This window comes from Protobothrops mucrosquamatus, unplaced genomic scaffold (genome assembly GCF_001527695.2).
Source record: "Protobothrops mucrosquamatus isolate PMUCROS unplaced genomic scaffold, P.Mucros_1.0 scaffold1995, whole genome shotgun sequence".
In the NCBI taxonomy this organism is placed as follows: domain Eukaryota; kingdom Metazoa; phylum Chordata; class Lepidosauria; order Squamata; family Viperidae; genus Protobothrops; species Protobothrops mucrosquamatus.
In genome coordinates, this window is record NW_015388110.1 from 247084 (window position 1) to 259334 (window position 12251).

General features: G+C 36.5%; 1 protein-coding gene across 2 annotated transcripts in view; it reads left to right on the forward strand.

The window, feature by feature from the left end:
• Positions 1 to 12251, forward strand: part of NTRK2 (neurotrophic receptor tyrosine kinase 2) — a 183285-nt gene that overhangs the window by 134278 nt on the left and 36756 nt on the right. For both annotated transcript variants that reach the window (XM_015823806.1, XM_029285647.1), the window contains exons 13-14: positions 4066 to 4196; positions 9257 to 9429. In XM_015823806.1, coding sequence (XP_015679292.1) covers positions 4066 to 4196; positions 9257 to 9429 — 304 coding nt within the window. The remainder of the gene's footprint in view (positions 1 to 4065; positions 4197 to 9256; positions 9430 to 12251) is intronic.

Sequence of the window (12251 nt, forward strand, 5' to 3'; positions counted from 1 at the left end):
CCCTCCCCCTTCCCCTATGGGTGTGTGGGTGTGTGAATTGCCCTTTAGCCATGTGCATACTTATTCAGCAGCACCTTACATCTGGTAAAAGGCTACATCCGTTACCCTTCTGACAATCACAGCCACTCTGGGATGTTTTCCGGATGCTCCCTATTTAAGCAAGAGTTTGCTGGGCGTAATGGACAATTGTGAGTACAGATTCTCCCAATTGTTTCCTCTCCTTTCAGATGCATCAGAACAAAATGTCCAAGCTTGTAGTCTATGTTTCACTGTGTCCCATGCTATGGATGGAAGGAAGCCAATGGGAGAGTTCATTATAGTGTACTAAATTAGCCAATAAGCCTGCATGCATTGTGCAGCGGAAGTATTTGGGCAGCTCCTGTTCCTCAGTGACAGCTGCTTGGCATCAAATGTTGTAATTATCAACTCAGAAAGAGAGAGGCATTTGGAGAGAGAGACTAAGAACGGCAGCTAGTACAGAAAAATTAGGATGTGATCTGCTTGCTATTAGACTTAACATCATATTATGAATTATCCTATCTGTTGAGTTTCCGGTAGATTCCCAGTCATTGCACCCCAAGAGTAAACTATTAGCCTTCCTTTATAATAAATCCAGCACTTCTGTATTTCTGCTAGATGGTCTTTCCTTGGCCCTTAGCAGGAAAGTCAGTGTCTTGCACTTACAGCCTGCTGCTCCTTCAATTCACAACACCTACTATCCACTCATCTTAGAACACGTGTAGAAGGTCCGGTGTCAAGGTCCTCCAGTGAAAGGATCTGAAGGAGAAAGATGTTTGCCTAGATATTGTGGTGCAACTAACAATTAAAGTTTATCAGGCTTCTCCCACCTGGTGTGGTCTAGATGTTTAGGGACTACAACTTTCAGGGAATTAAGTCCCAATACATCTGGAAGGTACTGAATGCTATAGAAAAGAAAGCCAGCTAAATCAGCATATAAGATTAGTTCAGGTCTTCATAGAAAAAAATTCGTTCAACAAAGCTTAGTCTCAATTAAATTGGAAAACCCGAGTTTACAACTGGAGGTTTAGTTTGCTCTGTGATTAGGCTCCCTTATTCAATTTAAATGTGGGATGTTGGATTTTGCAACCATTTTTACAAAGATCATGTTATAATTATGGATAAACAAATAAGCTAGCTTTCCTTATCTTATTATTGCAGTATCCTTTGCACAACTATAGACTGTTCTCATTATCTCATGAGACTATGAAACAGACAGAGTTGTTATATAGAATTAATGGCACACAGCAGTAGCCAGGAGACAACAATGACTTGAAGGTACAGCAAAACAACAACAAAAAAAACAATAACAACAAAAAACAGACCCAAGGAGCATGAAGTCCACAAGTCTAAAAGGACCAAGTTTGAAGACACCTGCCCTAAATCTTAACTATTTTCAAAAAGGAGACTTCAAGGAAAACCACCAGTGAAACCAAAGTTTAAGTCTATTAGCAATAAGTTCCTTTAGCAATCTATTGAACAAACTCCTTTAGAAATATTGGCCCATCTTCTTTCTTATATCTATCTCTCCCCTTTTTTTTACCATGACCACAACTGTAAATCTTATTTGATAGAATGAAATGCCTTCTTTATCCTACTTGTTGAATGAAACAGACAGAATAAGAGGCAGTTTAAGAAGAACAAGAGATCGGAGCCACAGAGAAAGCTGGATTCAATTAAAAGAGGACATACTTTGTTTTCACCCTTATATGAAATTCTGATCCCTTCCCCCCCCAGTTAATAAAGAGAAACAGTTGTTAAAGGAACTAAAAAATGATTGTGACATGAGACAAATGTGCTTTGTTTTCCTCCTTTTAATTTATTTCCTGAAGTCCACAGGATCAGAGATGTCCCCAGATGATTAACAGTCTTGATTCTATCAAAAATGAATACTTTTCTGTAAAGTTATTCCAGATATCTTTTAGGAGTTATTTCAGCACCACAGTTGTCTTCTTCATTGACAAGAAGACAACTTTTAATGCAATTCATGCAAGTTGAATAGTGCTGGTTGGACTAAAGATCAATCTACTCACATTCCTCATCCTCTGCAGGGCCCATAATAGGCCCAGAAGAATAATATGGGGCTTTTGTTTTCCAGGGACCACTATTCAGAGAAATTGTTCCTTTGATTCTGGAAGTGTCATAGCCATTAGGATTACCTGCCACTGGTTTTTTGTCCTTATTTTATCTAATTCTCGTTGTAAATCACCTGAGTTGGTGGTCATCACCACATTTTGTATTAACTGGAAGAAATCCAGTTGGGGTTCAGATCAATGTATATTGACCTTTTGAAAGCTTTCGGTGAAGATTACAGCAGCTGATCTATACTACATTCTATACTAGATTCTATACAAGTATATCATGTATAAAATAGTTTTACGATTCTGTGTTTATTTGATCACTTTCTTTCCTGCATTGTAAGTTTGGGTTTCCCAGTTAAATTTATTTTTATTAACTATTGCTTTGGCATTCTTTGAATAGTTGGAGAGGTTTGTTTTAAGGTGGAGGGATGTATGTTAATGACTGATGCTATGATATTTGTTATTTTTATGGTTCCTGTCCATTTTTATTTGATTTTGAAGAAACACAAATTAAAATCTGAGTAAAAAACAACATACAATGCATGCAGTCCTTGACAGGTAGGAATTAACTCTTTCTGTGACAGTTTTCCTAACCCAGCATGGCCCACATGTATAGGATCTCTGCAAGGTCTGTGAAATCTCCTTCCATTACCACCCAAGGAGTTCAGAAAGACTCAATCTGGACAGCGCTGGCATTGTTCCATTAAATACTGACACAAATACTCCCAAGTATTTGTTACTTGAAGTTGTCATAGTGGTATATATGAGCATAAAGATGAATAAGGAAATAAAGCAAATTACCTGAAAAGATTATAAGGTCATATGGTCCAGTAATATTAATAAAAAGATGACCAGGCAGCTGTAAGAAATTGATTGGTTGATAGATTGATTGAATGAATACTTTATTTGGCCAAATATGATCAGAAACACAAGGAATTTGTCTCCAGTGCAGAGGCTCGCGGTGTACATGCAAAAGAATAGAATTATCATCATCGTCATCATCATCATCAATCATCATCATCCCAATAAGAGGGGGAAGTAAAGAAGATAATAAGAAGGATAATAATAATACAACAGCCATACTGCAAATTATTTGAACACAGCCTGTTTTGAAGCAGGAAGCCCAGCTAAGATGTCTCATCCAGTGCTGGAATAATTCTGAACTTTGACATTCTTTAAACTTTATCATTTTCACTTTCCTATCTTTTTTTTCACACCTTCTTTCCTTTTCTTTTCACTTTACACGTTTCATATTGTCTAAATGAAAGTACAAGAAATTAGTTAAGGTTTTAAGCTTGTGAGCAGGTACTTGACATTTTCTCCAGCCATGCAGGACTCACTTGACGGGAGTCTCTTTCTGGTTGTTTGAAATTATATTATATTCAATATTAAATTATATTCACCATTTTATATATCGGACTGCTTTTTAATGAGGCATGGGTGATTGCTTTTTTTATTAATGTTTATTTTTGCTGCGCTTCATCCAGAATCACACTGTTTGAATTGGGCAGCTATATACATAGTGAAAATAAATATATAAATGAAATATTAAAATGAATATATTTATTTATTTTATGCGATTTTTGTTTTGTTTTCTACCACCTTGGGTTCCATCTAACATCTTCTCAAAGCAATGCTATGTATTTCACAATCTTTTGGCTGTTCCACATTACAACCATCTTGTTTCCTTTTAACAAAAGTCGAATACTCTTAGAGTTATTAATTGTCTTTAATGATGTGTAGAGTGGTTAAGGCTTTACCTTTAAACAACTCAATAGAAGACTATTCGTTTTCACCTTTTTTTAATCATGAGAAGGGGCAAAACCTAGACACCTCACTTTCTATGACCCATTTCAACAGGACTTGGCAAACCCAGATAGCAAGCTTCATTTAACATGCTGTAAGCCTCTGCTATTGACAATCTAACTAGAAACTAATGACTGATCCTCACTTTTTTACCTTGCAGTTGTCCAGCATATCAAGCGCCACAATATCGTCCTCAAGAGGGAGCTGGGAGAAGGAGCCTTTGGCAAAGTTTTCTTGGCTGAATGTTATAACCTATATTCTGAACAGGATAAGATCTTGGTTGCTGTGAAGGTAAAAAAAAAATATCCTGTAGACTTTTGTTAGGCACCAGTCAGTTCTGTTTCTCCAGAATAAACTATTTCTTTCTGAGAATATTACTTTCTTTAGCCTCCCATTGTTGCTTAAATTGATCCACAAAGGCATTTGGGTTTCAACAGAAATACTTACTCCTTTGTCTATGTATTTACAAAGTTATATTAATTGCTGTTGTTTTAAGGCAGAGACCTATAATCCAAAGTCCCAGAGTTATCCATAACTCTGCACCATTTTGGATACTGGTGCCCCACAAGTTTCACTAAGAACTGCTAGTAACTGTAGTGGTTATTGCGATGAAGCGAAAAACTATTAGATATATAAAGAGTCATCTTGGTACTTGTGTTGAATAAATTCAATGCAATGTTAATGATGCATACAAACAAAAGCGATCTGGTTGAAGTTTTTAGCCTGGCCCTACTCAGTGGGAGATTATGGCCCCGCCAGAACACCCTACAGGGGAAAGGTGAAGCCTTAAACAGAAAATGTTCTGGACCCCTGTGGCAAATCTTGATGAGCTTTGCAATGAATCCCATTGTGTTGCATCTACAGATAGTCCTTGACTCAGGACCACAATAGGGACCAGGACCTCTGTCACTAAGTGATGCAATTTTTAAGTGAATAGCACCCACTTTTACAACCTTTTTTGCTGAGTCCTTAAGCAAATCATGTGGTCATTAAGTGACCACATTGCTTGTTGGAAACCCCTTGGGAAGGTTGATCATGTGATCCCAGGATGTAGCAATCATTGTAAATACATGCTGATTCCCAAGTGCCCAAATTTTGATCATGTGACAGGGAGAATGCTGTGATGATCATAAATATGAGAACCTGTCGTAAGTCACTTTTTTCAGCACCTTTGTAACTTTGAACAGTTGTTAAACAAATGGGGGTAGGCAACAATGTCCTTTTTATAATCTGTGGACTTCAATTCCCAGAATTCTGGAGCCAACCATGCTGGCTCAGGATTTCTGGGAGTTGAAGTCCATAGGTTGTAAAGGGGCCATAGTTGCCTATCCCTGGTTTTCTCTGTCGGAAGAATACAAGCATTGAACAGCTCCATTGTATGTAATCTTATTCTCTTCTTTAACTCCTTTCATACATTTAACACATATACACAAAATAAGTCACTTTTTGACAGATCTGGGGATTTGACTTCAAAGCTAAGCATTAGCTTTCATTTGGGTTTACTTTGTTTTTCAAACTCCGTGGTTGTCTCTGTGATTAAGAGATGAAATGGACAAGCACAATTCATGCAAGAAGAAATCCAGAAACACAAACAATAATAAGGACACATTCTGGAGACTGGTGAGGCAAACTCCAGAATAGGTGCAGAGCTGAGTTGCACTGACCACCAGTTTTGCAAAATGGTTTCTATTTTCTCCAGTTGAGATGGAGTACTTTGTGATCGATATGTCCATGTCAGAAAAAATGTAGATTGAGGAGCAACAGAACAAGTTGCCCCATATCTTTGTTAACGTTCGAGTATTGTCACATTTTCTTTTCATTCATTGGATCTTTGACATGCCTCTTCACTGGTTGCTGAGCAACCCAGAACAGCATTGTGTACTGTATGCATGTGAAGAAATAGCTACTGTTGTGCCTTGTGGGAAGTCTAGAGCTGAAAATGAAGGGTTTGGCAAGAAAAGGGGGAAGCGAAAAAAAAATCAGCAGATATTCTGATCTTGTAACCATAAATAATTTGAAAAGAGTAGGTATTCTGAGATCTTATATAGAAATAGGGTAAATAAATTTATACATGTTCACACATAGAAAAGAAAAACACAGCTAATGTTTTGGAAAGGAGAAGGTTCCAAAGGTGCTGTTCAAAAGGTAACTGGACTTTCTTGTCACATCCAAGAAGCTTCTTCAGTTCTGAAATAAAGAAGCTTCTTGAATGAGAAGTGAAACATTTTCAAGGAAAATACCAAGAAAGTCTAGTTGCCTTTTAATTAGCACCTTTGGGATAACCGTGACTGGATGACTGAGAATCTCTATAGAGAAGGAGAAGAAGAAAGAGGGGGGCAATGTGTTTATTTTTACTTTCAGTTTGTTTGTAGAGAGTTTGATTTGTAGGCTTCCACTTTCCAGTCAGCTCCTGTGTAAGATTTAAGTGAGATTTAAATGGCATGCTCGCTTTCTGTAAGTCTTCTAAAACCAATGTGATGAGAGGGTGTGCTGAGTGGAAATAGCCTTTTTCTATCTTGTTTGAAAGTTGACTTGTGTTACATTACTTTTATTCAGAAGTGGAGAAATCTTATTCTAAGAAGCCACACTGGCAACAGGCTAAATTACAGACTTCTGTAAAGATGGATAAAGTTGCCTATTTTGTTTGATATAAAATTAGTATTTTTTTTCTAGCCACCAAATTTTCTATCCTGATTTGGCATCTGTTTGCAGTATGCATTCTTATGCATTTTTGCTCTTAATATGTGCATTTCTTTGCAAGCAATTTCCCCTAATATAGGTATTTTCATATGCCATCTTCTATGCTATTTTTAGATACTTTTATTGGTCAAAGTACTACACTGCAAAAGATAAAAGATAACTGTGTTGGCATTCTAATTTGTCCATTATCAATTGTGGGGGCACAAATTAATTCAAATTGTATCAAAGTCTGGAACTGACTAATTTCTTCTCTAATTCTAGTCATTAATACACATTGCTCTCTACTTTGCCTGATTTCTGAAGGGTTTTCATGTTTTCATTTTGAAAACATTCAAGTCACTAACATTAGGATTTTGCTGTTTAAAATTACAATCAAGGTAATTGTATGTCTTCAAATGAAAATTTATGTTTATCTTTTTTATGGTGCTAGGAGAGATAAGGATGAGTATTCAAAATACTAGGGATCATTTTCAGTATATAAATGCAATTTTATCTGGAACACATCTACAGCTATAACTTGGTTATTTCTATAAGATTATCTCTTATTTTGCAATATTGCAAAGTTCAGGATAAGCTCTGAGCCTTTCTATTTTATCATAATATTCCCAAAAACCTTACAATGTTATTTTGAACTCATAAGGAACTACAGCAATGTGGGGAAAATTGCCCCAAATATAGTTTTCTCCATAAACAGATTTTCCTCCGATTTTGAATTCATTCTTCCTTTTCCTGGCTTCTGCCACTTATAGAATTTGGTCCAGTTCTGTTCAGTGTTTAGGGAGTTATCCTGCAGATTGACCAACAGATAAACGAACATTTACAGTTCAGGATTATTTTAGGTAAGTTGATTGAGAAACATTTTAAGAAGATAGTAAAGATATTTACTATCTTTTCTAAGGAGTGCCAGTTTGGTCTAGTGGTTAAGGCACCAGGGTAGAGAGCAGACTATGAGCAAGTCCCGCCTTAGTCATGAAAGCCAGCTGGGTAACCTTGGGCCAGTCACTCTCTCTCAACTCAACCCACCTCACAGAGTTGTAGTAGAGAAAAGGAGGAGAAAGCAGTATTAAGTATGTCCACCGCCTTGAGTTATTTGTAAAAATTATATAGTTGTGATACAAACAAATAAATAAATAAACTGTTGAAAATGGATGAGGAAAATAAAATGTTCTTCCAGATATAGCAGTGATCTCGACAAAGAAATCTATTCTATTTCGAGAAAAGTAAACGTTCATCTGAGGAAAAGCTTTATGACAACTCTACTGTTGTCAGTATTTAGAACATGTACATGGAAGCTGTCCTCAGAGTTTCCTGGAGTTAGCAGGAAGGGATGGCCACTGAAAAGTCCTCCCTCGCAGTTAATCCTGCGAAAGACATCTGGAAAGTGCTGAGGTCTCAGAGGGATGGAGAGGGCAAGGACGAAAAACAATTTATTAAGCAAGTTTCTAGTCTTACGAGAACTGCACTGAGGACCCCAACATTAGAGGATGTCATAAAAATGTTCCCACAAGTGTAATTCTCAGACAAAAGGAACCTATCTGGATTAAGAGAACTTGTTCATTTGGCTATTTCACAAGGCAGTGTATTGTTACCACAGCAACCGTTCCATCATAGAACTCAGCAGCTTCTTGTAGATCAAAAGCAAAAGCTCACTGGGCTCCTTAGGAGTTCTATAGCAAGGGCTTAATAGCACTATAGATGCAACATGTTCTACCAAATGAAGTTTTATGGTTATCGCTGTAACACTCCTGGGAGAGATAAGGGCGGGTATATTCAGGCTGCTAGTGCTGTCTTTCTGCATAAATACCATTTTGCCTGTATGTAGATACGGTTATGACAGTAGTTCCTCAGAAATGTATCTCCCATCTTTACGATATTACAAAGTTCAGCAAAAACTCCTTGATATTTTACTGCAGTATTTCCAAAAATATCACAATATTATTTTGAGTTCATCAGGAACAACAGTAATGTGGGGAGATGTAACCCAAGACAAAAATGAAGGATTTTGGGTTTTTTAGCTCAGTCTTCTGGGTTGGCTTCAATAACAAATGTGACCTCATTCAGTACAGGTAGTCTTCAACTTACAAACATATGTGAGCCCAAAATTTCTGTTGTAAAAGTGAGACATTAGTTAAGTGATTTTTGCCTGATTTTACAACCTTTCTTGCTGCAATTGTTAAGTGAATCACTGCCGTTGATAAGTAACTTTGAATGGTCACTAAATGACGTAAGTCAAGGATTATCTATACAGGTTTGAGATAGTTGCCTTGATGATGGACAGACAGATGAATAGACAGAGTGCCAAGCATTGACATAATTTCTTCTCAATATTCCAAAATTGGGTTGGAAAAAAAAGTTGGATCAGAAATGTGGATATTAGAGTCACTGAGTTCAGAGTTGAGAATCCCAAGAACAGAACAGAATAGAATATTTCATTGGTGAAGTGTGATTAGACACACAAGGAATTTGTCTCCGGTGAAGAAGCTACCAATAGTATAGTAACTATGATATAGTTACACCAAAGCACCTAATCTTTTTAAGCTAACTCCTTCCAAATTCATAATTCCCCCCCCCCCCCAAGACTAATGTGACAGAAGTTGTTAAGCATCTAGAGATAAATACCTTTCTTTCAACTTTTAATTCTTTCTTTGTAGACTCTGAAAGATGCCAGTGACAATGCCCGCAAAGACTTCCATCGAGAAGCAGAACTACTGACTAATCTACAGCATGAACATATTGTCAAGTTTTATGGAGTGTGTGTGGAGGGAGATCCTCTCATCATGGTCTTTGAATACATGAAACATGGAGATCTCAACAAATTCCTCAGGTAAATTAAGAAATGTTTGTGGTACGTTTTTATTTATTTATTATTTTTCCACATTCTGCGTTCAGATCTGAATTCCCTTGAACTCCCCTGACATTTCACTATTAATTTAGAGATTTGGAGAGTCAAAAACGTGCATGCAGTGTTCCTGTTAATATCTATATATTTTCCTCCAAGCATTTTATATGCAGTGCTAGGAACCTTTGGCTCTCTAGATACTGCTGAACTATAGTTCCCAGAAGCCACAGCTAACAAGGGCAGCTGGTATTCTCAGAGTTGCAGTTCACCAGTATGTGATGGGATATATCTCTGATATAAGAAAAAAAATCAAGGTGTGGAAAAAATGAAGGAACCAAAATGCTTTCAGCTTTGTTTTTTGCAATTAAAATAAAAACAGTATATTATTTTACTAAGGTTCTCCAGTCATGGTATTCCAGACAAGAGACATTGAAATATACAGGTAGTCCTTAACTTGTGACTACAATTGAGCCCAAAATTTCTGTTGTTAAGTGAGAAATTTGTTAAGTGATTTTTGCTCCATTTTACGACTTTTCTCACCACGTTTGTTAAGTGAATCACTGCAATTCTTAAATTAGTAACACGGTTGTTAAGCGAAACTGGATTCTCCATTGACTTTGCTTGTTAGAAGGTTGCAAAAAGAGATCACATGACTCCAGGACGCTGTAACTGTCATAAATGTGAGTTAATTGTCAAGTATCTGAACGTAAATGTAAATTATGTGACCACTTCTGATCATGCAGTGGTCATGCAATGGTCCTAAGTGTGAAAAATAGTCATATATCACTTTTTTCGGTGCCATTGTAATTTCGAATGGTCACTAAATGAACTGTTGTAAGTTGAGAACTACCTGTATAATAGAACTAGCGGTATCTGGTTGGCGTTACTTGGGCACAGAAGCTAAGGAGTGTTGTGACTGACAATGAGAAGGTATAGCTCCAAGGAATATTGGGGATATAGGGCAACTTGAAGAAGACAATGGCAAATAATGCTCATATTGCTGAAAGGTTGGGTGCAGCATGAAGTTCATCTGAAAGGAGAGTTTCCTTGTTTTTTTACTAACACTTAGTAATTTTTGCTAATTCTCCATCTCAGGTATATCAAACAATCTGTGAGATATGAGAGGCATAGTCTCAAAACTCAAATCTGACAGTTGTTCACATTGGAAAATGCATTTCTTTTTCAGAATCCCACTCTCCTGCAAATGCACAACACATTTCAAAGTTTGGCCTTAAAGAAAAATCCCTGAAGCTATTCATCTTGAATTTGGCAGCTCTGATCCACTCAGAAGGGGCAACTATGCTCTCACGTTTCATCTAATTTTGTCCAAGTTCCTTTCTGAAACTTGATAGACTTCTCCCTCTTGTAATATTCTGCCATACATACGCATTTAATAGACCTATAAAAAAAATAGATCTGTAAAAAAAAAAAAAGTAAACAATTATAGTCATGTGTCAATTCTCCGTGAAAGTCAGGGAGTGTGCAAAGATTCACATTTCCAACTCTTTAATTTGCATTTGGCCCTGCAATCAATCCGGATAGCTTTCCAACGGGTCTAAGATGAAACTGGTCTATTTTCCAAATTGCTGAGTTGTAGTCCAAATGGAATAATTTGATTGGTACGCATTCCTGCATAAGAATAGTCCTGCTGGATTAGGCCAAAAACCCATCCTTTAGTCCAGCATTTTGTTTCTCATAGTGGCCTTCCAGATGTCCCTATGCCATGTGGTAATGAATTCCACAGTCTAATTATGCTTTATATGGAGAAATGCTTCCTATTGTCTGTTTTAAATAATCCAATAAGCTTTATTGCATGGCCTTGGTCTTAATGTTTAAGAGCCAAAGGAAAAAAAAAACCCTCCCACCTACTTTCTCCAGCCTGTACATGCATGATTTTATATGCCTTAGTCATGTTCTCACTCAATTGTCTTTTTTATCAAGCTCTGTCCCATAAATGGGGATTACAATGCTGGCATGTTTTGATTTTATTTTTAGTCCCTTTCCTAATGATCTTTTGCTGCATTTTTCACAGTTGCCACACCACTTATTTTAGTGTTATTCTAGGACCCCAAGATCTTTGTCAATTAGTTACAATGCTCAGACCACATCAAATTCTATATGAGGAAGGCTTGTATGCCCCAATATGTGTTACCTCATAGTTACTTAAATTGGACTACATTGGTCACTTGGTTGATCATTGATCCAATTTAAAGACATAATTCCAGTGTTCTTCAGTGTTATTTTTGTTGTTTATCAGCTCAAATATTTTATTATCATCCCCATACCTGGGCAGTTTACTGTTTAGCATCATTTCTGAATAAGCTGAATAGATTCCCAATAAAGGTCTTTGAGAGCCTCTACTTCGTACTTCCCTCCACTGAGATAATTGCTGCTTTATTTCCACACTCTCCTTTCTGTTCTTTCTAACCTGTTACCAATTTATAAAAAGACCTGGCCTCTTATCCCATGGATGCTAGGTTTACTCAAGAGCCTTCGATGAGTAACTTTAAAAAAACATCTAAGAACCTTGGACATTTTGGCTTCTTTGTCATCCAGTGCCTCAGTAGCTTTGAATGTCTTTCCTGCTTCTAATATATATATATATATATATATATATATATATATATATATATATATATATATATATATATATATATATATATATATATATATATATATATATATATATATATATATATATATATATATATATATATATATATATATATATATATATTTAAAACTCTAAAAATTTTAAAAGCTGGAGGTTGACTCCTGGGTAAATTCATATCTAAAGAATCACAACC